Here is a 27753-nt window from a genome sequence, read left to right on the forward strand (position 1 = left end):
TCTTCTTCTTCCAAGTAAGGAACCAACCGGACCAGCCGAATTTCCTTCTTCTTCCAAGTAAGGAAAGTAAGGAACCATATTCATATTGAATGTGTATGGTCCCTCGAAAACTTAGCGCAGGATTATGGAGAGCCACTGGAATACAGAGGGTTTATTGGATATGGAAACATATGATATCCAGGGGACGGATTTAGACTGCACTGGATGAAAATTCATAGGGTTGCGCCGCACCTATAATGATGATACATGTAGTCAAATCTGTCATCTTTGAAATTTTTGGTAATTGAAACTTAAATTGTTAACGCGATTTATATAATAGTTATCATTGGATAATGCGGCCTAAAAGTGTCAAAGTCAATTTAAAGAACCTTTGTCAGAAGCTTTTGATAATGTACCAGAAGTATGCTAGGATGATATATACTAAATATGTATGTACAAATCATCTTAATTGGGGTTAATTGTTGTTAAATGCTAAACATTGACTACACAGACAACACAACTTGTGCCCACAATTTTAATTTCACTATCAAGTATCATGACGTCGGGCCGCACGCCACACTAGTATAGCTGTAACTGCATGTGCAGCCGGTTTAGATATTGGATACTGAATAATCGCGTAAAGAAGTGTATATTTAGTTAAATTTTAAGTATTGATAGTCCTTGATAGAAACATAAAAGTTGACTGTGCTTACACATGTTACATTCGCCTCATTGTTATGAAAGCGCAAAACATCATCACACTGAATTAAACCCTATCCAAAACATCTCGAAAACGTCAAAAGAATGAAACATTTGCAGTTAGGTATGCTTATGTTCACATACGGAAAAGTATGAATGCAAGGTTAATATTTTGAAGGTTTTTTTTTGTTATAATTTGATATATGTACTACTAAAAGTTGTTAAATCTTTATATTGTCAATATTAAAGTTCATAAATTCGATGTAACGTAGTTGATGCATCTTGTTCAGACGTAGATTTGCGCCTATAATACATGGGCAAGCAATCATCTTCGCCGAATTTTGCTTTTCATGTTTGTTATCAAATACTTATCTTGTCAATGTGTAGAATATAAAATTGCTGACATGTTTCCCAGCGGCGTTTGTAAACAGATCGGTATCCAGGCAAAGTCAGGTCAATAAACTAACAAAACTAGTACCCATTCTGAGCCTTCTTTCCGTCTTCTTGAATTCGACTCTGATTCATTACCACTGCATGATAACATCGATTTTTTACTTTTTTATAAACACTGGTAAAAGTTAACACCAAATGTATATCTGTTATTTTAAAGTCTGCAATATTATCTGAACCTTCATGCCGGTTTGCCTTATGAGTATCGAGGTAAGACAAATTTGAACACTTTTTCATTATGAATGTGATGTCGAGCTGCTAATCTTTGTATTCCCCCACAGTTTCAACCATTATAATCTTCGATCAAATAGTACGTTTTTGCGTATATCATCAAACTTTGAAGAGAGTGCTTGTCTGCTGACGTGTCCATGAGCTGAATTATTAATTTGTGAAAGGCATCAACACATATTGTTATCAAAGCACAATTATTTTTTTTTATTTCAGACTTCTGTGAAAAAAACTTTGAAACACACAGTATCTACGTAAACTATGGATCATGGTTCTAAGGAAGCAGGAGATATTGGCTTATTGTGCAGCTGGCGTAGCTTTTCACATGATTGCATCTGCATTCAACTTCTATTATGTCAAAGTTTTTATAAACCACTATCACATTGAAGAAACTTGGTTCCAGATAGCTCAAACCTTTCATATGATCTGGACATCTGTTAGTAATCCGTTGTTTGCTTACATACAAGATGGATCAAAGCTTAAAATCTCAAGAACAAGGCGGGAAAGCATACTGTATTGCGGGCCTCTGTTTGCCTTCTCATTTATCGTGCCTTGGTTTCCATGGGGAGACAGTTCATGGCTTGTTGGTCTACATTTGATTATAACTTTTTTTCTTTGGGATACAATGTTTACATTCATGGGATTAGCTGTATCTTCATTATTCACCGAGATTTCACGAGATACAGAAGATAGAATTAAGTTAACTCGATATGCACAAATGGCTAGTATACTTGGTGGTCCAAGTGTTATGTTATTAGAATTTACCTCAGACAGTTTACATAATTTTAAAGCCTTCCAGATATCGTCCGTGTGTGTTGCAATTTGTGCTTGCAGTTTATTTTACTACTCAGGACTTAATGCTCATACGAAATATGATATTAAGAAGTTAGAAAAGTACGAACTTTCAAAGAACTCGCGTGTAAATGTTAAAAAGGAACCGTACACAAATCAAGTATGTCAGCTTTTTTATGATAGGAATTTCATAGCATTCATCGTATCAAATTTTTGTCATGCATTCCACAAGACGTTTCTAAACAGCTTCATCGCAATTGTGTGTGACCAGTTGATCTCAGAAGATGAGGTGCCACTTAGTGTTCGAAAGTTGTTTTATGGTGGAATATCATTAATGTCAACTGTAGGTTTTTAATTTGTATAATCCTTAATGTTACGGGAAAAGAATTGATATATGATATTGGTTAAGGTTTTTATAATTGTAAATTACAAAGTTATACGTGCATAGTTAAGTATTTATATATAATTGCTTAACTGCTCAGAATTCATTTGTTTCAATTATTTTTCATAAAGAACGAAAGAATAAATCTAAATCAACCAATCATTTAAATACTGTTTTATAAGAATTAATGATCTGTACTTACACGTTACTGTCTGTTTTAGCTGGTTATAATCACAGTAACAACGTTTGTCTCCAGATATTCCTACTATTATGTGATCAGGTCTGCATTTGTATATATCGTTTTTGCGGGAATTGTTATGCTGCATATAGGACAAGATCATCCCTGGTGTCTGATGGTATTCCTGTTAGCTGATAAGTATGCTATAATTTTGTTTCATTCTTCTTTTATATACTTTTATTGAATTTTGAATAAACGAGTACATTGCGGACGACATTTAATAGTGCACAACAAATGTTGAGAGGATATATACTATCATGGCTTATCTCAGATTCGCATGACGATTGTTTTTGTTATATCTTCCATCAGATGCACCAAAGATCAAATTTTGGGTAGCCAAAAATAATAAATAGTTCAGAGCATCAAATCAAAACGGTTTTTTTTTCGGATGTGCAAAATCCTTTTATTATTTTATATTTGACTTAAAATGTTAGAAATATAAATATCAAAACACTTTAAGATTTCAAATATATATCTTTATGGGTATTGATTTGACATTTGAAAATAGCAGACACAGTGGTAACCACTCTTTTAAACAACATTTTTTCTAAAATAAATAGTAGACTTAAATATTTAATGTTACCGCTTATATTTTTTGAGAGTATTTCATGTTTATTTTAAGCTGTGCATCAGGCGCTACATTTTCCCTATTCAACATGCCTCTAGCTGATATTGCAGATGATAACAAAAGCAAGTACAATAGGAAGTAAGTATAACATAAAGGATATTATTTATTTATTGCTGGTGGCATCTGGCATTTAGTGGTTCAGATATTGTTTTCATTGTAACTTTGTAACAATAGAGAATTCATATGAACAATTTATTGTGTTGTATTATCATAACAATCCACTTAACAAAAAGAGTATGACAAAAATACCGAACTCGGATGTAAATTCAAAAATGTGGAAGTCTATAAATAGTGACAAAATCAAACTTTATCAACCAACGGAGCGAGTGAAACAAAGTCATATTCCTAACCTGAGACAGGCATAATCCGAAGGAAATGGTGAGTTGAAAAAAAAATCAAATTATATAGCTAGCTTAACCCCTCACTTATCATGCTTATGTGACAGTTGTATGTAGTTCCGGTTATATTGATATAAAAATGGATGTTTTCTTGTTTAATTAATCAATATTAAAAGCAGGAGGCTTGAGATAATCTGTTGACTAGTAATTTTTGTTGTTGGTGAATATTTTATTAATGGTATATTAAAATTTGTGCAATACTCAAAGAATTTGTAAACAAAATAGAATATATACAATCGTGCATTTCCTCTGAAACATATATGAAGTCGACAAAAATCCATTATCATTTTTTTCTTATTTTTCAGACAACCTATATCGTCCACTGTATTTGGAATAAGTGCATTGTTGTCAAAACCAGCATTATCATTGTCACCAATGGTAACTGTCTCAATATTAAATCATTACGGATATAGTGAATTAAAAAACAACACAGTAGAAGCTTCGCATGAACTGAAACATGCCATGTTCCTACTTATATGTTTGTATCCAATAGCTATAGGAATAGTGCAACTGATTGCCTGGTCTTTCTTTGATATAAAACAGAAAACAGTACAAATAAATGTCTTATAAATATCTGTCATATTTCGTTTCTTTGTTTTCATTCTTTTTGAAAGTTCCTGATCTTTGTAAAACCATCATCTTCTTTCGCGCACATTAAACCAAACTCATCATAGATACCAGGATTGAAATTAAGTACATGCGCCAGACGCGTGTTTTGTCTATAAAAAACTCATCAGTGACGCTCGAATAAAAAAGTTCAAAAGGCCAAATAAAGTGCGAGGTTGAGCATTGAGGACCAAAAAGTTATAAACGTTACAGTTTCATTTTCCATCATTGTGCATTTAATTTTAATTAATAAATACAATTTGAAAATATTATTTTTTCATATTCTTCACTCGTTCTCATGACACGAAATCCCTATACTATCGATAACTTTCTTACATATTTCACGTTTCATTCCCGATTCGATGGCCTTTTATTAGAAAACCGGATGTGGGTACGCGCAGCCTTGAACGGCAATTTGACTATTCGTACCCGCATGCGGGTACGCGCAGACACTGCCATTTGTTTTTGGCGGGTTTTGTTATGTGTAGTTGTACACGTGGTTACGTGGACCAATCATTTGGATTGTGTCAATAAGTATTCTTATGTTAATGAGGGTTTTTAATTTTCTTGTGTTTGAAAATCATTCTAGCCGCAGACGTTCAACACTTAACTTCAATGTTTCATAATATTTGATATTATATATTGTTTTGCTGTGTTTTCTTGTGAATGAGTCTGGCATCAATGTCCCGAGCACTTGTCAGTTGCACTTGCTCTGAACACAGGTTTCCATATCAATTTTCTTTTATTATTAAAGTTTTTTGATGTTTTTTCCTGGGCGGCGAGGTTACGTGAAAGACGGATATATAAACATACATACAACTCGTCTAAACATCAACCCAACAATGTTAGATCTGTAAATTTGCTTTCGCAATTTTTTTGTTCTTCCCTCGATGAGATTCGAACCCATGCTACTGAGATATCATGACACCATATCACCTGCAATGCAGCTGTCCCGCTAGACCACACGACCACCTGGGCTTCAAAATAAAACTTTCGGTGGTCGTATGTTACCTTTCCTCGTCATTTTAATCTAGCGGCGTACTACAATACATGATATATAAGACATGGAGATGTTATTGTTACAGATCAGCTCAATTATCTATAGTATACATACATACATACAAACATAGAGATATGGGCTCTTATTGATACAGAGTAAACTTAATTGTTTCAGATGTTTATTATGTCAGTCTGTGTTCTTCATTTGGAATGTATTTGTATTTCATATATGTCATGATTTATAATATAAAATATACATTAAACGCCGGCTCTGTTAGTCTGCACGGCTAAATGCATTGCTTTGTGTTTGTTATTATTGTAGTGTAGTTAAGACATAAGTATTAAATCGATACCAGGCTTGTGAAGTATAAAAAAAAGACCGTGTCGGATTAGAAAACACTATAGATGAGACGATAGTGGACCGATATCACCACTGTGGCCTTGAAATAATCATGTAAAAGAGGGAACGACGACATGGTTAATAAATTGGTTCATTTTTTATTTAATAATTTAAAGTTAGTTTATTCATCTGTAACGATACTCACCGTAACATGAAATTAATGTTTAATGTGAATATATCCAATAAACCAGGATACAAGCAAATGCACTTGTACTTTGTATTTACACGGATATGCGCCTAAGGTAACAATTTTATTTAAATAATATGATGTCTAAATAACATTAAGTGTGGAAGTATTCATGCCTGATCTTTCAACTATATAGGTTTGTAGAATTTCTTTCTTCATTTGTCACTTAAATGTATAAAAACCACGCAACAGTAAACGTTTGACCCTTTTGAGTTGCACACTCATATACATTGAGGGAAGAAGAACAACCTTTTCAAAGATAACAGGTTTACAGTGGCGGATCCAGGGGACGGGGTTCCGGTGGTTGGACCCCCTATTTTTGGACGATCAATGCATTTAAACGGGAACATGTAGATGATCCCTTTGTTCTGGGTAAGAACACCCGTCAAACCCCCGTTTCTACTACATAAGGCTCTCCAGTCGCCTTCATATTAAAACAGTTCAAATAATAATAAAAAAAAATAAAAAAATGATGCGCATTGAACTTCAATTGTTGCAAATTCTAGCTACGAATATCTTTGTAATGGATAAGCAAACCTATAAGGCGAGAAAAAAATTGTCATTTTATGAACAGTATACTAACCAGAAATGATTGCACCAATGCTATTTGTTTACAGTGTTGACCGCAAATGACAGCCCTTAGGACGTTGTCTGTCACATCGATTGATGGTTGCACTTGTAAACATCTGTCAAAGATATCAGACTTAAAATCAGCTTTAAAGTCAGACATAAGTGTGTGTGTTTGTTATTACGATATTTGAAGAATGGACAAAAATGCAAGAACAGTTATTGTTATTTCATAAACATGTATCAGATATCATAATGCGAGTTCTTTTTATTGCGGTAACGTCATCAAGTCACATTATTCGCATTAATATAAACCTCACAATAGTTTCTAAATTTAAAGTTGTTTGAATTAGAAATTTACAAACGATACAAGATTACTAAAAATTGCTAAAGCCATTGTCTTTTAATAATAAGAAAAACATACTCATCATTAGTACTGGTGGTTATAATGATTGTAAAAAAAAGTGACAATGCTATGTAGTTATGTTATGAATGACTCATAAGAAATATAACAATGCGATGTGCTTTGATTACTAATAAGACAACCAAACGCTAAAGACACATTGACGATGAGTTAAACAATTATGGTTCACCGCGTATGGTCTTCAACAGTATGACCAGAACACATATTCTATAGTAAGCTTTATGAATTCACTGGTATGGCAAAATCGAAACAATTAAATACAACCAACGGCCTGTAAAAGGCTGAAAATAATAAACGAAAATCATACATGTCAGTCTATTACCAACTACTGAATAACAGACTGAAGCAGACATTGGACAGACTAATAATATAATGAGGTGGTGATATTTATGCGCTAAGCAATCCCCAAACCTGGAACAGTGTTGAGACTACACAACATAAGAGCAAACTATAAAAGTCGGGTTGAAATTATATCAAATAGGAAATGATTATTTTAAACATAAGATGTGTATTCGAACAAGAAGGTGGAATACAGAAACAGAAATCACATTAAATACCAAAAAAAAAACAGAAATTTGAATGATTTTCAAAGCGGTTATGAAAAAAATAATTCATTTAAACACAGTTTTTCAGTTTAACATACTTCGACACGGCGGTATCGATATGTTTTAGTTGGATTTAGTTTCAACGCTCACTTTTAAAGCAATTTTGCTGACATTTGTAACTATTGGCACACCTTTTTGGAATTTTGGATACTCAATGCTCTTCAACTTTGTACTTGTTTGGCTTATAAATATTTTGATATGAGCATCACTGATGAGTCTTATGTAGACTAAACGCGCGTCTGGCGTACAAAATTATAATCCTGGTACCTTTGATAACTTTTTTGTACCATTTTGAACTAAATGTGATGATCTATAAGTCGCACTTGGTAATAATGAAATTTCAGACGCTCTGGCATCACGATTTGGGGATTGGACATACATTTTAAATCTTCATCAAACATAAATTGCCACTGATAATCAATAAGACCGATGACGATGGATTTATGGTTACTTATAACCCTTCTGGGGTAGTTCACTTTTTAACACTGTTAGATAAACAATGTCCCGTCATATCGTATCAATTACCATACACTTTGGTGAATTCGAATCAGTGTGTCATGTTTAAAAGAGTTTGAAAAAAAGACCTACAAACGAAGCAGATGTTACTGTCCCTGCAAAAAGTAAAATAACAAATATACCGAATTCCAAGCTAAATTCTAAACGGAAAGTCTTTTATTAAATGGGAAAATGAAACGTGTGTTTAACTGTACATTAAGGAGAACTAAAATTAGTCGTCAGAAACATATAAAGGTGTCAAAAAGTCAACCATATACTTCTAATTAAAGCCTTATGTATTATCTGAGAAAAACAATCATGTTTCGAAGCCAGGCATTATCTTTTTCCGTCCTTTTTATGAAAAAGGTAAATTACAACAAAAAAAAGAAATCCAAGGAAAATTCAAATAAAAAAATATTTTATCAAATGACGAAATGAAAAGCCTCAATGCATCAAACGGATAGGGAAAGAGTTATCATATTCCTGTTATGGTACAGGTATTTCTATATATAGCCAAAACCTTATCAAATATACCAGGTTTAGGATTTAGCACGCCAGATGCATGCAAGTTTCTTCTTTATACGACTCTTCTACGGCCTTCAAATAAAACCAACTATCGAATATAAAGAGGATCCAAAATCAAATGCTGCAAACTCTGGATAATGCTATCTTTACCAGGAGAGGAAAAATTTATTGTTGAGAATGATTTTGATTTTATCAGTTAATGTGGTTCTCCCAAGTTAAACAGAACATACCACGAAATAAACTCACGTTAATAAGTAAAGGCAACGGTAGTAAAGCGCTAATAAAAATTCATAAATCGATTGAGAAAAAATAAATCCGAGTTGCAAACTAAAACCGAGGAAAATACATCAACTATAAGTGGAAGACAACGAAACAACAGGACACTGAAGTGCAACAAAACAAACGACTATGCAACATACATAGAAACGAAGTATTAGATAGCACCTGCCATATTCCTGACTCGGTACAGAACATTTTAAGAAAAAAATGGTGGGTTGAACCTAGTTTTGTGGCTAGCCAAACCTTTCGCCTTATGGCAATGTTAAATATACTGCTTAAATGACAACATTACATGACAGGAATACAGTATAAATAAATACAAGACACACGAGACAGAGAAATACATGAACAAATAATATAATAGTGCATTTCAACATGTTAACCACAGAATATCAACGAATTACAAAATTTAATTTAGGACAGTACACAATAAGATTTGGTGAATGGACAAGGTATGAAAACTCACCACCTAAACCAGAAAAGTGTACATTTTGTAATGTATACGATTTTTTAGTCTGTTTTTTTATATTATAATTAACATTGCCGTCAAAGCGTGATGTTTAACATGACACAAACTCAGGTTCAACCCACATTTTTTATCTTAAAATGCCCAGTACTTAGTCAGGGAAATGGCAATTGTTAAATTATAGTTCGTGTCTATGTATGTTATATTTTAATGTTGTGTTGGTGTTGTGTCTTAGTTCTCTTATATTTGGTGCGTTTCCCTCAGTTTTAGTTTGTATTTTTTTTTCTGTAGATTTATGAATTTCGAACACCGGTATACTACAGTTGCCTTTATTTGATTTGTTTTTATTTATTAAACAAAGAATCTCTACAAGTGTATTTTTGATAATCTGTGAAAACGTTAGGGAAACAATTCTTAAAAAGTTCAATAATTATGAACAAATCACTGGTCATTTTCAAGTAATTTATATACTCCCTATTGACTTCAGTTATTATGTAAAATCCGTGAAAAATAAGGAATTCTACATATCTCTAAGTATACAAATATATTGTAACATATACAGATTGAGTTGAAACATTAGTACTTATATTGATCATGTTGATATAGAATGTAGTTGATCTTTATTTGGTATGTGTCTCTTTTACATATGCCTACATCATATGTATCAAGATAAAAACAAAATATACACAGAGAGAGTTATCGATGAATTCTAATGAATAAATCAGATAGAACTTTAAGAATGTTTAAGGTGAACACTTTTTCTCATATTATGTATGCATAAAATTTCTTGGTTGGTATTACTTCATGTACTATAGTATTTTATTATACTTCACGTTAAAATGCCATATTTTGATTGGCTAAGACGAGGATGTCAATTTACTCTATCACATGGCTGAGCGGGGGTGACATTTTTTTTAATGTTACCCTCTCGTCTAGACCAATCAGAAATCGATAATTCAAAGAACAATGAATTGAATTTACATCAAGGAATTAAATACAATGCTTAAGTTCTACGTTTTGACTCAGATTATATTATTGACTGTTAAAATAAATAAAATAAAACATCTTGCTTGACTTTTTTTTCTCAAGCTCTAATGCCCGTAACGTTGTTATGAACGTGACGCCATGAAAATACTTTTAAAATAAAAGTAATCGGTAAAAGACTAAAATGATAGGACATTCAGTATAATAAATTAAATAACACATAGCTGAGAGGGTGATAGAGCAGATTGGTACCCCTCAAAAAAGCATTGTCAACCTTGGCTTCGCCGCGGTTGACAATGTTTTCTCGGGGTACCAATCTGCTCTATCACCCTCTCAGCTATGTGTTTTTAATATAATGTTCTCTGTAAAATGTTGTTTTGTTCATATACTTGAAATCTATTTTGATTGTACTGTTTTAATAACGAAAACTGAGGACGGAGAATGCGAGTTTAAACAAATGACAGCTGTGCTACGTCTTTTTAGAAAAATACGATAAAATTAATTATGATAAAAGATCGCAAGAAAATATATAATTTTGCATTAAAAAGCCCAGATTATAAAGATGAATAATTTTACACGGATGTCAAGTTGCCGTTTTACACGGATGTCAAGTTGGTTCAATATTCAACATTCAACATTCAACATTCAATTTTTTTTTTTTTTTTTTTTTTTTTTTTCTCATATCCATTTTCAACTTTCAACATTCAACATACGATTTCAACATTCAACATTCGTTTTCAACATTCAACATTCAACATTCAAAATTTTTTTATTTTTTTTTTTTCTCATATCCATTTTCAACATTCAACATTCAACATTCAATATTTAAATTTTTTTTTTTTATTTTTTTTTTTTCTCATATCCATTTTCAACATTCAACATTCGATTTCAACATTCAACATTCGTTTTCAACATTCAACATTCAACATTCATTTTTTTTTTCTTCTCATATCCATTTTCAACATTCAACATTCGATTTCAACATTCAACATTCTATTTCAATATTCAACATTCAACATTCAATTTCAATATTCAACATTCAACTTTCATTTTTTTTTTTTTTTTTTTTTTCTCATATCTATTTTCAACATTCAACATTCGATTTCAACATTCAACATTCGTTTTAAACATTCGAATTTCAACTTTCAACATTCGATTTCAACATTCAACATTCGTTTTCAACGTTCAACATTCATTTTCAACATTCGATTTCAACTTTCAACATTCGATTTCAACATTCAGCATTCGTTTTCAACATTCAACATTCGTTTTCAACATTCGATTTTCAACTTTCAACATTCGATTTTCAACATTCAACATTCGTTTTCAACATTCAACATTTGTTTTCAACAAACATAAATCAAAAAACGAGAATGTTTTCAATGTTCGTTTTTGGTTTCTCGAAAACCAAAATGAAAAACAAGTGTTATCGTTTTTCTTTTTTTTATTTTTCTGAAACCTAAAAGGATAACGAAAGTGTTATCAATTTTTGTTTTTCACTTCACTAAAACCAATTGAATATGAATCTTAAATTTAAAGAGCATGATGTTATCCCAATGTAGGGCATTGTAAGCACTCCAATTCATATAAATATAATGTAAAGGAAATAAACCGCATGACTTCTAAATTGAAATACGGTGATAAAGTAATCAAAGACTTTCAAATTACCTTGTTTATACCTTTGATAAATAATAAATTATCATTTTTTGAATATTAAACAAATCACAAATTTAAATTGTACAATATAATATTACGATACATAAAGTTGGTACAAATAAATAGATTTGTTACAACATGACACTTATAAGGGAGGTAATTACTTTTTAAAACTGACGAGAAAACTAGCCTGGTCGTTAAAGTATACATGCACAGCGGTTGTCAGATCAAATGTCTTTAACAATCTGGAATCGGGAGCGTGAACTTTACTTTTAAGTTTAGAAAGGTCGATCTAAGATTATTAGAATTGATGGCCAACGTCCATCTGCCAGTATTTTCAGTACCGTGAACATCGAGGACGATAATGTGTTTTTCTTGATAGATTGATTAAAAAACAAATTTCAAACCTGGACAAGCATTCAATTATTTTGGAATTCGGAGCCTATAGGGTTTTTGTTTTGCTTGTTTGTGAAGGCTATATATATATATGGTGACCTGAACTAGAGGGCGTTGATGGGGAATTATGTAATTGAGAATAGTTGACAAAACATATAAATAATAGAGACAAAGGACCAAGAAATAAATAAAAAAAGCTAGAATAATGGTGTTAAAATAAAAAGAGAAGAGAACAATTGTCAAAAAGTATAGAGAATAGAGAAAAATGGCCTAAAATATCAAAGAATACAGAAATTAAGAACCCTTAATCCAGCCCATCATACTAGTTGCCTTAATCAATGTAAGTTTGTCTCTGGGAGATTTGTATTAGTTATCATACCATTTCTCTTTATTTCGATGTCTATTAATTAAGATACGAGCTTTCATTATTTGCCAACATATTACATATCTCATTATAACAAAAAAAATATTATTTTTTTGCAAACTACCATAAATTTGCGGGTAATTGTTTTTCATAAAACCACATTGGAGGCCACTTTTTTTTCAAGTGGACTTCAGCTAACCACCCTACCTTACCATTACCGAAAATATTATCAAACACATTTCAACGGCCATACTTTTGTCCGCACAATGTGTAAATCGAATGAAAATCGAATGAAAAAAAATCAAGGTTGCAAAAATTGTCCGCACTATGCTTGACAGCAGAGGTTTACAGTAGAACAAATCCAGGGTGTTGTTCTGCTTAGTTTTTTTCTTCTAAAGTAGGTCTCAACTTGAGGTCGAATACCCAACCCAACCCTTACCGGATAGTTGATAAAAGCAATTCTGCGGCAATACTTTTATCTGCACTAGGCGAAAACGTAAGCTAGAGATATAGGGCCTACTTGATCAGAATTAAAAATTTGGGTATAGCTAGGATTATTTTTTTTAATCCAAATAATAATTTTCTTGTCCACCATACTTTGAATACAAAATATAAACCTTTGGTCTAGTCATAATTAAGCGAATCCACTAGTTCCGGGGTAGAATGTTTTGTAAAATCAGTTTTGTGTGGCCTAAACAAGTTAAAAGCAAGAGTGCAACTTTCTTTTCTTCTAATGCAGAACAATTATTACTGTTCATGAACTATTTTACAGGATGCCGAGAATATGGAATTTCCGAAAGCTTTGTATTTCACAGAATAGAGCAATTTGTCATCATTTAAAAATAATCATAACTATTTGCAATTCTATAAACACACACAATTGTTGACTCTTTAAAATGTAAAGCGTGCTGCACGTTGTATAATACTAGTATATTGAAAGCGGTTTCTATTGCCTGTATATGACTAACGAACCATAAATGAAATTTTAAAAAAATCATTAAATGGTGTCTTTTTTTGAAGTACGTTTGAGTCTTATGCAAAATTTATGCTTATATATATTTGAAAGCTGGATGCTGCCGACGGGCTGCTTGAGCCTAGTCTTACAAACTCCGCATTTTCATTACAGCCGATTGCATTGAATGTGAAGACAAAGGTAATATCATTTGTTACCTTTCTTGTTAAACCGTGAAGTCATTTTTAGGTAAGGTATACTACCCTTGTGTGGAATTAGCCTAGTCCTACAGACAGTTTGATTGGTAATATGTCGAACCAGTCTACTCTTAATGGAGGGTAGTTTACCTAACCTAATATTGACTTCACCATACAGCTAGCAAGCAATTTGACCAAGAATACCACATTTGCCTACACACTCACTGAATCGGCTGTAAAGTCTTTACACTACATGTTGCAACACCTTGCAAAATTATTGGGCTACAATAAATGTTTGGAAAATTGGGTCAATAGGCTTTCCCAAAGGGTTTTATGCAGAACATTTCCTGGAAATCTATAATGGTAGTTTGTAAAACAATGTCGAATTCAAATGTCAAAGAAGTTACATACATTAAAAAAGGTTGAGTTTTTTTTTTTTTTTTTTATTTAATTCTAAGGCAAAAGTAAATGTAGAGTTTTATTGGTCAAATGATCAGGACTTTTTTTTCAGTACAATGAGCAAATCAATCAATCAATCAATCAATCAATCAATCAATCAATCAATCAATCAATCAATCAATCAATCAATCAATCAATCAATTATTCAATTAATACAACTGAGAATGAAAACACCATATAATAACTAACAAAGGTCAGAGTCTCCTGACTTGGGACAGGCGCAAAAATTGAGGCGGGGTTAAACATACTTTGTGAGATCTAAATCCTCCTACTATACAACTATACCACTATAATACAACTAAAGCTAGCCAATGTAGTCTGAATAAACAAACACACAGCAATTGCACAGAAACACTCAGTTTAAAAGAAATCCTAGTCCGATGTCGGAATAGGTACCAACAAAAAAACTACGCAAAATGAAACTGATTCATAAATTAAACTACTAGCAGTAACTGACATGCCAGCTGAAGACCCCAATTAAACCGATCAAAAGATTATATAGATATAAGAAGGTGTGTTATGAGTGCCAACGAGACAACTCTCCATCCAAGTCACAATTTGTAATATGGAATATGTGTGCTGTGTTTCAATTGATTAGACTGTATAACTTCATCAAAAACTACCTTTATCAAAAAACTTTAACCTGAAGCGAAACAGACGGATAAACGGTAGAACGAACGGACGCACAGAACGAACAACATAATTTAAAAGTCCATAAATGGAACGTAAAAAATGTGCTGAAATTGAATGAAGGTCTGGTAAATCTCAATGAGACAATAATCGGCATATCCAAATAAATTTCCCTAAGGTCACAAACAACATGTTTCACTTAAAGATATATTGCCACTACTTCTGCAATATAGTATTTATCAATAAATATGTAAAAGAAAGTGTATGCATGCCAATTAAAAAAGAATGGAGCAGCAAACTTAGCAGTCCTTTCAATACCAATCAAACACTGTAAAAATATTTTTGACTATTGTTCTCATTGGTATAAATAGTAATTTTGTTATCTGTAACTTAAAACCATATTAAATATTATTGTTTTACACATCAAAATACTACAATGTGTTGTTACCTATGCTTTGGCATTGCATAAGGTCGTGTTTTTCATTTATTGTTAATAACGTCTTTATACTAAATCCACTGGATTTGGATTTGCACTGATTGACATTTTTGTCTTAGATTTAATTTATGATTTTTGTATTTGTTTTTATTGGCCTTGAACTAGCTGTCAGTAACTGCGATTACTCTCGGGTCTGTACTTTTTTGTCCCTTTTACAGCAGATGACCGTGAAGTCATTCCGGTGTATTGTTGCGAGAGAGCTTTCCTTTACGTAACTTGCGTGTTAGACTTGTAACCGATCTATAATCTATAAATTCGTGGAAACCAGAGCTCACACCGTGTTGGTTGTTAGTTGATGACTATATGGTAAGCTCAGGATGTTTTTTTAAATATTGCATACGGTGACTTGGTGATGTCTTCATTCCATGCATTGTCCCATTACTTTATATAGACAGCTTATCAGTCAACCTGATCTATCAAAGTAGTTCTACTGGCCTTTTGTAAAGTAAGACGAGAAACTAGATATAAACTAACTTAGATTGGTATATACATGTACATGTATATTTAATATACTCATATAAATTCAAGTCAAATTTATATTCTAAAACAACATAAAAATAAAAAAAGTGTAAAAAAAAAATTGCTTTTAATATATTTTGTTTGTGAGTGGGCATGTTTAAAGGCATGTTTTCTGGTCTGGGTTAAGAATAAACTATTGGCTATGATTATGTGTTTTATTATGATATTTTTGGGACAAAATAGCGTTGCTTTAGGCTACTCTTATAATGGTCTCAAAGTGGGGGTTTTCGTTTCTGTATTCCGTAATACTTAAACCATAGTTTTACTTCAGGCTATTTTTGTCGAGCCTTCGACTTTAGTCGAAAAAGCGAGACATAACGATATTACATTCCGTCGGCGTCTGCGTCGGTGTCATCGGCGTCCACAAATATTCACTCTGTGGTTAAAGTTTTTGAAATTTTAATTACTTTCTTAAACTAAACTGGATTTCTACCAAACTTGGACAGAAGCTTTTTTATATTCATAAGATAGTATGCAGAAGTAAATTTTGTAAAAATAAAATTCCATTTTTTCCGTATTTTACTTATAAATGGACTTAGTTTTTCTGCCAGGAAAACATTACATTCACTCTGTGGTTAAAGTTTTTGAAATTTAAAAAAATCTTAAACTATACTGTACCAAACTTGGACATAAGTTTGTTTTTGATCATAAAATAGTATCCAGAAGTAAATTTTGGAAAAATGAAATTCTATTTTTCATATTTTACTTTTAAAAAGGACTTAGTTTTTCTGCCAGGAACCAATTTACATTCACTCTGTCGTGAAAGTTTTGAAATTTTATTTACTTTCTTAAACTATTTTGGACCTGTACCAAGCTTGGACAGAAGCTTGTTTTATGATCAAAAGCTAAAACAAAATGTATTGTATCTAAAAGAATATTTTGTTAAAATTTTGTACCTGTGTATATGTATTTTACTTATAAATGAACTTAGTTTTTCTTCCTTATTATATTACGGACAGTCTGCAGTTAAGGTTTTTAGAACATTCTGTATTTTTACCAAACGTGAACAGAAGCTTCTTAGAATCATGAGATAGTATCAAGAGGAATATTTTTATTGATTTTATTCCTCTTTCGTTGAGCCTGCGATTAACAGCATAAGTAGGTTAGACACTGGGTTCCGCGAAACCCTTAAGCATTTTGCTCTATATACTCTTTAATGTTGTGAGCCATTTTTCTCTATTCTTTATACTTTTTGCCAGTTAACTTATTCTCTTTATATTTGAACACCTCATTGTTCTATTTTATTTATTTTTGTTCCATTGTCTCTAATATTCAACCCCGCTATTCTCTATTCCTTAAACGCCATCCACACCTTCTAGTTTAAGTCACCATATAGCCTTCACAAATGAGCAAGATTCATATTTAATAGGCTCCGAATGGAAAAACAATTGAAAGCTACGTACTCGGGGTTTCAAATGTGAACTTGCAGAAATAATTATGGCCCTGCAACGAAGTTGTCGGTGCTTTATAGTTTATCCCTAGTCCGTGATTCTGTCATCCCGTCATTCCGCAATAAACCATTATACGGCTTTTTTTCTAAACGCTTTCAGATATTGGGATGATTTAGGTATGTTAAAACCTGCGGAAGAATATTTAAAAGAACGTTTTGCGACAATATCGGCAAGGACCGGTAGCCCTGTAATTGGTTTTTTTCGGGAAAATAAATACGCGGAACCGGACCATTTATACCCATTATAAAAAGTTAAGTATTTTTCTTATGGATCCAGAGTTTTGAATTGAGATCCACAAATTGTGGCTAAATCTCTTTTAGTTTATCCATATATATATTTCAAATTCAAAAATTAAATATAAGTGCACATTTCTCTATCTATGTGTATGTATATTTCATCTATTAATATGTAAATGCTTATATATGCATTAATAAACTGCAGTCAAATCTCTAAGGTGCTTATCATATTCTTGCAATTGTGTAAGAAATATAATGATATACATAAAAATCTTGGTAATTGGTTGCTCTGTGTACATGGGAGAAAAATACCCTTACTAGTATATCTAATAGTTTAAACATATTTTATTTGCGTAAATGTGCAAAAGGGATGAAACACAAGTTAATCAAACTTATAAAGTCTATATATCTAATCAGTTGGGGCTGCACTTCATTTTCGTGCAGCTCAAAACACCATATCTGTTTTAAGGGGAATAATCCTTACAGAAATTGATTGTCTCCCATATTACTTTCTATTCCATGTGCATGCAATAACTGTTCAGTGTTCTATTGACATGTATTTCATTTTATTATTTCATTGTTATAACAAATCATTGTAATCATTGTATGAAAAAACCCACAAGGGTCCACAATTGGATTAATAAAGTATTCTTATTCTTAAAAAAAAAATAGGCACAAAGGTTAGTGCACCGGAACACGAACTCAAAAGGTTCCTAGTTCGATTCCAATTCCAAAAGAACATTTTCAATCCACTACAAATTAATATGTTTAAACTAACCATAGCCATACACTTGACTATGTGGATAACAAGTTTTTTTTTTTCTTTATCCTATAAATGTCTTGTGATAAAAAGTCTTACAGTGTATCTATATATTTTACTCCGAGACCAGAATTTATATTTATTTATTTATTAATGAAATGCACATTTATATCCCTGTGGGTTGAAGGCATATACAAACAATACAATACAATATACACAATAGAAAAATTAACATATTAAACATCATATATAAAGTGGTAAAACAGTAATATTTATGCTGGCGTTGTGTCCACTCCCCTCAGTGTAAATGACTTTTTAATGAACGGAACAGTAAGCTACATAATATCAAATGAAGATAGAATTAATTGTAATCTATCTGTTTCAGACAAATTTAAGTATTCTGGACATATATTATTTATATCTTTTTCAAGCTAATTACGTAAAGATTTATTAATTTTACATTTTATGAAAAAGTGGGTTTCATCTTCAACCGCATTTATATTACAATGTTTACATATTCTATTTTCTCTTTGAATTCTTTTATATCTACCCCTATCTATTTCCAAGAAATGGTCACTTACTCGCATTTTACATAATAATTTTCTATTTTCAAAACTATTTTTAGAAATGTATTTGTCTATTTCATATTTTGTTTTTATTTTACTGTACAAGAATATTTTACTGGTTTCATTAGTTAATCTTAATTTTTCAAAGAAAATATTTTCAAAACTATCTTTAAGTTCTTTTTTAATATTTTTTGAGAATGAACTCTTCTCTTGTTTATAGTTTATATCCTGAATTTTATTTATGTCTAATTTATTTACATTGGCTATATTTTCTACATATGAAAACCATGAAAATATACCATTAGTGCTAAGCCATTTAGATAAACAAAAAGCATCATATAATAAAGGGTTATTTTCATCACTAGAAATTCTTGCTAAGTACTTCAATGATTGTACTTTAATAAAGACATCTATGGGGTACTGAGCTAGTTCTGCTCTTGCAGCTATATTGACAGATTGTTTACTAAGCCCAAGTATATATTTGCAAAATTTTAAATGTGTCTTCTCCACTTGGCTACTATCAATCATTGCTAAAATATCAAATTTACTCATGTCTTTAATTTGAGCTCGTCTTTCAGCTCTTATTATTTTTTCATAAAAATCCATATACCAAATTTCAGAGTTATACATAAGAATAGGTTTAACTAGTGATTCGAACAATTTTTTGTATACTTTTATAGACCCATTTTCTAAAGGAGAAAGATACTTAAAAATAGAAAACAAAACTTTAGTACCTTTCTTAGCCAATTCAGTGTGTGATGAAGTCAATTTCCCAGATGCTTCAATTATATTTCCAAGATATTTATATTTTAAAACTTTTTCTAGTTTGTCACCATTTAAGTAAAAATCATATTTATTATTTAAAATGTTTTTCTGTTGAAAGACCATTATTTTCGTTTTTTGTTTATTTATTGTGAGCTGCCACTTATTACAATAAGAATTTAGTTTATTTATAGAGTTCTGTAAACCTTCAGGAGTTTCAGATAATAACAAAATGTCATCTGCAAACATAAGGCAGTTCATTGACATATTTTGCAGAGTCACTGGTTTACAACTTTCATCAAATATTTCTGGTAGATCATTTATATAAACATTAAATAAGTTTGGACTCATATTATCCCCTTGTTTCACTCCTCTATCAATAGAGACATATTCAGATATATTCTCCTTTAATTGCACTGAAGCTTCAGTATTCTTATACATATTTTTTATCAAATTTTAAAATTTTACACCAATTTTCTCATTTTTTGTTATTTTGTACAAAAGACCTAACCTCCACACTGAATCGAATGCCTTTTTTAGGTCTACAAAACAACCATAAATCTTTTTCTTTTTATAATTTATATATTTATTAAACAGAGTCTTTACAATAAAGACACCATCTGAAGTCCTACTATTCTTCTTATAGCCTAGTTGATGGTGACATATATTATTTTCAAATAAAGTAAGTAATCAACAATTTATAACCATATTAAATAATTTACTTAGACAGCTCAATCAGAGAAATTCCTCTGTAGTTTGAAGGATCAAGATGATCCCCACTTTTAAATAATGGAATTATAAATGATTTATTCCAATTTTCAGGATATAGAGAGGTAGATAATATAAGGTTAAAATATTTAGCTATGGCTGTTAACATTACAGAACTACTATGTTTTATAATTTCATAACATATTTTATCTGGTCCACAACTTTTCCCACTTTTTAATCTTTTAATTTGTGTTTTTATTTCAGATATATTTATTGGTGTATCACTTTCTTTTGATGTTAGCAACTTCTCTGTTTTGCATAATTCTTCAAAAATACTTTTCTCAAAAATTTTATCTATCTTTTTAGGTTTACACTGATTTTTAAAGTGATCTGCAAACTGACTTAAATCTAGCATGTTATCATCATTCTTGTCCTTATTAATTTTTATACAAAACTTGCGCTTTAGATTTAGAGAGGGTCTGAAAGAAACTTTCCGAATGAAAGATTTTGCGCCATTTTCCAATTCTATCTCTACCGGGTAACCCTCGTCAAAAATGTAGGTATGCTTTAATAATAATAGAGGATAGTCACTGTTATTTCTAATCATCTTAGATCATCTCCAAACTTAAAACTGAAGATCACGCACCCTTATTGTTTAGATTGAAAACTGAGACTGTTGTATATGATCCGTCGACATAATCTCCGATTAAATAAAAAAAATTGATCCATTAATCAATCTCTGACCTGTGAATTTATACTTTAAGTTTAACGGGCTATATTTCTTGTCGGTTTAAAAAATGAAATTACCTCCCTTGTTAGTGTCATGTTGTATTAATCTATTTTTTTGTACCATCTTCATGTATTATTATATTGTACAATTTAAATTTGTGATCTGTTTCATATCTAAATGTAACAATTTAATCTTTATCAAAGATATAAACAATGTAATTTGAAAGTCTTTGATTACTTTATCACCGTAGTTCAAAACAAATGATGAATCTTAAAATTGATCGTTGAACAATATATTAAAAGTAGAGTGAAGTCGAAAATACAATATTGAATTTTTTAATAATGAAAACAGATCACGAATGATGGAATATTCAAATCAAATGCTCAAATCCTAAATCCTGAAAACGAATGTTGAATGTATGTTGAAAACGAATGTTGAAAGTTGAAAATTGAATGTTGAAATCGTATGTTGAATGTTGAATGTTGTAAATCAATACGAGAAAAAAAAATTGAATGTTGAATGTTGAATGTTGAATATTGAAATCGAATGTTGAATGTTGAAATCGAATGTTGATGAAAGTTGAAAATCGAATGTTGAAAACGAATGTTGAATGTTGAAAACGAATGTTGAATGTTGAAAACGAATGTTGAATGTTGAAATCGAATGTTGAAAGTTGAAAATCGAATGTTAAAAACGAATGTTGAATGTTGAAAACGAATGTTGAATGTTGAAATCAAATGTTGAATGTTGAAATAGAATGTTGAAAGTTGAAAATCGAATGTTGAAAGTTGAAAATCGAATGTTGAAAACGAATGTTGAATATTGAAAACGAATGTTGAATGTTGAAAATCGAATGTTCAAAACGAATGTTGAGTGTTGAAAATCGAATGTTGAAAACGAATGTTGAATGTTGAAAACGAATGTTGAATGTTGAAAACGAATGTTGAATGTTGAAAATCGAATGTTGAATGTTGAAAATCGAATGTTCAAAACGAATGTTGAGTGTTGAAAATCGAATGTTGAAAACGAATGTTGAATGTTCAAAACGAATGTTGAGTGTTGAAAATCGAATGTTGAAAACGAATGTTGAATGTTGAAAACGAATGTTGAATGTTGAAAACGAATGTTGAATGTTGAAATCGAATGTTGAATGTTGAAATCGAATGTTGAAAGTTGAAAATCGAATGTTGAAAACGAATGTTGAATGTTGAAAACGAATGTTGAATGTTGAAAATCGAATGTTGAAAACGAATGTTGAATGTTGAAAATCGAATGTTGAAAACGAATGTTGAATGTTGAAAACGAATGTTGAATGTTGAAAACGAATGTTGAATGTTGAAATCGAATGTTGAATGTTGAACTCGAATGTTGAAAGTTGAAAATCGAATGTTGAAAACGAATGTTGAATGTTGAAATCGAATGTTGAATGTTGAAATAGAATGTTGAAAGTTGAAAATTGAATGTTGAAAGTTGAAAATCGAATGTTGAAAACCAATGTTGAATGTTGAAAATCAAATGTTGAAAACGAATGTTGAATGTTGAAAACGAATGTTGAATATTGAAATCGAATGTTGAAAGTTGAAAATCGAATGTTGAAAACGAATGTTGAAAACGAATGTTGAATGTTGAAAATGGAGACGAGAAAAAAAAAAAAAAAAAAAAAAAAAAAAAAAAAAATTGAATGTTGAATGTTGAATATTGAAATCGAATGTTGAATGTTGAAATCGAATGTTGAATGTTGAAAATGGATATAAGAAAAAAAAAAAAAAAAAAAAAGATTTGAATGTTGAATGTTGAATATTGAAATCGAATGTTGAATGTTGAAATCGAATGTTGAATGTTGAAATCGAATGTTGAAAGTTGAAATCGAATGTTGAATGTTGAAAATGGATACGAGAAAAAAAAAAAAAAAAAAAAAAAAAAAAATTGAATGTTGAATGTTGAATGTTGAATATTGAACCAACTTGACATCCGTTAATTTTACTGATTTTCTTTTAGGTTCACAAATGACAGTCAACAAGAACAGACTCATAGCCTATTGTGCTTCTGGTATCGCATTTCGGATGGTTAGCACAGCCTACAGTTTCTATTATGTCAAAGTGTTCATGAATCTATATCACATCAAGGCATATTGGTTTCAGATGGCACAACTAGTATATCTAACATGGAATGTCATAAACGATCCTTTATTTGGTTATATTCAAGATAGCAAAAGACTGAGAATTACAAAAACAAGACGAGAAAGTATTCTATATTGTGGACCTATATTAGTAACAACTTTTATCATACCATGGTTTCCATGGGGAGATAATTCATGGGTAGTAGGACTACATTTAATTCTAAGTCTCGTTTCTTGGGACACAGTATGTACATTTATGTCACTTACAATGTCTGCATTGTTTGTAGAACTTTCTGACAAAACAGAGGACAGAATACTACTGACGAAATATTACCATGCTGCGTGTATACTAGGCACGCCAACGGTTTTATTACTAGAGTTTACATCAGATAGTCTTAGCAACTTTAAAACCTTTCAAACAACTACAGTACTAATAGCAGTATGCTCTGCTTTATTATTTCTCTACGCAGGAATAAATATTTCTAGTCCTTATGACCCAAATACAATTAAAAGGACGAATTCAGACATACATCAAAATAATGAAATAGATAAAAACATTTCAGAAGGAAATGAATCTTATTGCACACAAGTTTGTCAGTATTTATCAGATGTTAATTTTATTGCTTTTGCTGTCACCTTCTTCTTTCACATTTTTCATAAATGTTTTGTAAATAATTTCCTGGGCATAGTTTGTGATCACTTAATTCCAGATGATGTATTCCCGAAAGATGCCAGAAAGATTTTCTATGGTGGAATTCCTTTCATATCTGCAGTAAGTTGAATATTGGGGGCTTGTTGTGTCGGCGACAAGCTGTATGATTTTGACATTTCTTATTGAAACAAATAAATGTAATATTAAGAATAATATGACAAGTTACTCAATAAATTATCATACATGTTCAAGAAGCTATATGATATTATACTCTATTCTATGATGAGATTAGAAATATGACCTCTATCTGTTTTATGATTTGAGCGCCACTGACGAGTGTTAAAAGTATATGAAACGAGGGTGGTATCTTTTTTATTTTGTTTTTATTGAACAAAGTTATTCTTTGCCTTAGATATGTGTGGTATTTGGAGCTTCGTTTGCGACGAGATACTCTTACTACAAAGTGGTGCAATCAGTGTACGGATCCATGGTACTAGCAGGACTTATTATGCTGTATATTGGACAAGAGCATACTTGGTGCCTAATCATATTCCTTATGCTGGATAGGTAAACATATTTATATAGTGACTAAAGTTTATTCATCCTTATATTTGTTACGTCTAGACATTTTCATCTAAATAACGAAAGAACGAAAAATAAAGAGGCCATTTTAAAATATAATAAAGGAATTCACAATTCATCAACTTATAGACTAAAAATATTTCAAATACATTAAACACTAGGAGTGAATGAGCATAGGCTTTTGAAAGACTCAGATATATGAATATTATTTGCTACATACTTATTTTTCTTTTAGCTGTGCGATAAGTGTAGTTTACGCTTTCTTTGGTATGGCACAAGCAGATCTAGCTGATGTCAACAAAACAAAATATAAACGAGAGTTAGTATTGAAGGTTTATTCTTATATATAAATGTATTTTTATTTAATAGTATTTCATTGCAATAATCAAGCAATTGGATAGGACAAAAGTTATAACTACTTTAATCAATTCTTCTCCTTACGAATATAGTACACCTGTATGATGATAGCAAAACTAAAAATATTCAAAGTTATAGGAAACTAAGAACCGAACTTGTCAAACATTGGTACAACAGAAGAAATAAATAAAAAGAACACAAAAACAAGACAGACATAAAATATGTATTAATACATTTGATCACTTCGTTCGAAAGATTTACGCCATACAGATCTAACAACATGTTAAAACTAAGGCGAACACAATTGTGGAGCATACATAATATCATATAAGGAACTTTTCATATGTTTACTCTTTTTCAATTGTGGATGCGAATAGTAATAGTTTGGTCTGATTCATGTTTTCTAACATACTAAAATTTTCAAGATATCCATTGGTGACATTAGATTTGGATTTCAGATTGGCCTACAAATACTCATTACTGATACCGTGTAATACATAATTCAAGTTCCTACCAATTTTACAAGATGTACTGACGATTATCTCGTTCTTTTTTATTTTACAATGTCCCCAAAGTGAGACAAAACGTTAATACTTTATCCAATCGATTTCATGCATTGTTTATTATATTCATGCAATTGATGTAAACTTTTGTAATTTTCATAAATATTTTTAAGTTACTAGTATCAATCAAATTACAGAGTTTGCGTTGTTTTGGTGGAAACAAATTTTAATGAGTCGATAGGTGTTTTCCGAGTTAAAAACTTTTTCTTACATACACCCACATAATAAATACATAAAATAAAAGAGATATACGTGAAGGAGACAGCGACAAAACAAATAGGTATACATTTTATACAGTATGCCAATCTAAGTCGTGCGGAGTCTGAACATTTTAGAAATTTGAACAAAAATGATATCAGCTATACCACTAGCTAACCAAAAAGTTTTGATTGTCGGACACAGAAAACAAGAGGCGGAAAAAACAATCATATCGGTACTAAACACATTTATTTAAAAACCAGTTGTTGTCATGACACGGGTTTTGTTCTTCTCATATATGTTATGATGATATGATACTAAACCCCTAACGGGAAGGATTGTGCCTGATATTCATATGATGAAATCATAATCTTTCAATCAGTTTGATTGAAGTCTCGAGCTGGCATGTCAGTTAACTGCTAGTAGTCTGTTGTTATTTATGTATTATTGTCATTTTGTTTATTCTCTTTGGTTACATCTTCTGACATCAGACTCGGATTTCTCTTGAACTGAATTGTAATGTGCGTATTGTTATGCGTTTACTATTCTACACTGGCTAGAGGTATAGGGGGAGGTTTGAGATCTCATCAAAATGTTTAACCCCACCGCATTTTTGCGCCTGTCCCAAGTCAGGAACCTCTTGCCTTTGTTAGTCTTGTATTATTTTAATTTTAGTTTCTTGTGTACAATTTGGAAATTAGTATGGCGTTCATTATCACTGAACTAGTATATATTTGTTTAGATGCCAGCTGAAGAACGCCTCCAGGTGCGGGAATTTCTCGCTACATTGAAGACCTGTTGGTGACCTTCTGCTGTTGTTTTTTCTACGGTCGTGTTGATGTCCCTTTGACACATTCCTCATTTTCATTCTCAATTCTAATTTTAATTTTAATATTAGTGGGTGTTTAAATCGATAGAACTGCATTACAAGATACATATTATAAATGGAAGATTAAAATATTGTCGAGATAATTGAAAAGATTCTCGTGTGTGATCGTTTTTATTTTCATATAAATGCCGTTTGTCTGTTAAGGCATTTTGTGTTTTGCTATTTTATCCCGAACCGTAAACTGAGTCGGGGCGTTTTAATTTGGACATACAATAGACATTTGTCTATTATTGATTACCTGTAACGAACCTTAAACTGACTTATTTGTGTGTGATTTTATTTTGCTAACTTTCGCTTTATCTTCCAATTTTCTTATGCTAATAACTTGTCTGTTTTTTTCAGAAGACCTTTATCTTCCATGGTATTTGGAACCAGTTCATTGATAGCAAGACCGGCGATCTCCCTGTCTCCAATGTTTGTAGCAGCTGTATTAGACATTTATGGATATAGTCAACTGAAAGGGACAGAATCTTCTCTTGAACTTAAACATGCGATGTTTATGTTAGTGTGCTGTTATCCAATAATAATTGGATCGATACAATTTGTATCATGGTCCTTTTTTAAAATCCCATGTAAATCAGAAAAAACTATTCTTATTGAGACGTAGGTTGTCTGTGTTCTTATAACTTTAGCTGTATGAAGTGTCAATACTGTGTACTATTATACCTCAGTATGCTTTTTTTATATAAAAAATAATGAAATAGTTGTGCTATTTCATTCCACAGACTATTTGCCAGTCAATAGTTTTAAAGACTAATACCCCGGTTAATAGTTTCATAATCATCTTTCCCGTACTTTTTCATGCCTATTTTTCATTGGACTATAATGATGTCATTGACTATTTTGCTTGGTAACGTCAAACTCTACAATAATGATGTCATTTATGATGTCATTGACTATTTTGCTTGGCAACGTCAAACTCTACAATAATGATGTCATTGACTAGTTTGCTTGGCAACGTCAAACTCTACAATAATGATGTCATTGACTATTTTGCTTGTCAACGTCAAACTCTAGTATTGTAAACGGTATAATCTGTTTGTGTCGATTGTAATTTCACTTACAAAAAGCAAATATAAAAGAGAGAAAATCTTTGTGCGCATTTTTTAAAGATCTAAAATATAGTACCTTATTTTTAATATGGGTTCGGACGTCTTATTCTAAAAGTGAATTTGCGTTT

General features: G+C 31.2%; 2 protein-coding genes across 5 annotated transcripts in view; both read left to right on the forward strand.

The window, feature by feature from the left end:
• Positions 1–4381, forward strand: part of LOC134725478 (transmembrane protein 180-like) — a 5044-nt gene extending 663 nt beyond the window's left edge. For both annotated transcript variants that reach the window (XM_063589320.1, XM_063589321.1), the window contains exons 2-5: positions 1573–2491; positions 2752–2906; positions 3391–3474; positions 4100–4381. In XM_063589320.1, coding sequence (XP_063445390.1) covers positions 1625–2491; positions 2752–2906; positions 3391–3474; positions 4100–4364 — 1371 coding nt within the window. In that variant the 5' untranslated portion in view covers positions 1573–1624 and the 3' untranslated portion in view covers positions 4365–4381. The remainder of the gene's footprint in view (positions 1–1572; positions 2492–2751; positions 2907–3390; positions 3475–4099) is intronic.
• Positions 4382–5947: 1566 nt separating this feature from the next.
• LOC134727192 (transmembrane protein 180-like) lies at positions 5948–27591 on the forward strand. Of its 3 annotated transcripts, none has more exons than XM_063591570.1 (5): positions 5948–6041; positions 23212–24104; positions 24397–24551; positions 24802–24885; positions 26916–27591. In XM_063591570.1, the coding sequence occupies exons 2-5, from the start codon at positions 23220–23222 to the stop codon at positions 27178–27180; spliced, it is 1389 nt and encodes a 462-aa protein (XP_063447640.1). In that variant the 5' UTR covers positions 5948–6041; positions 23212–23219; the 3' UTR covers positions 27181–27591. The 3 variants fall into 3 exon arrangements, with proteins under 3 accessions (XP_063447640.1, XP_063447639.1, XP_063447641.1); XM_063591569.1 differs by having other exon boundaries at positions 6027–6122; XM_063591571.1 differs by lacking the exon at positions 24802–24885 and having other exon boundaries at positions 6027–6122.
• Positions 27592–27753: the final 162 nt, after the last annotated feature.

The sequence above is a fragment of the Mytilus trossulus genome, chromosome 7, assembly GCF_036588685.1.
Source record: "Mytilus trossulus isolate FHL-02 chromosome 7, PNRI_Mtr1.1.1.hap1, whole genome shotgun sequence".
NCBI lineage: Eukaryota > Metazoa > Mollusca > Bivalvia > Mytilida > Mytilidae > Mytilus > Mytilus trossulus.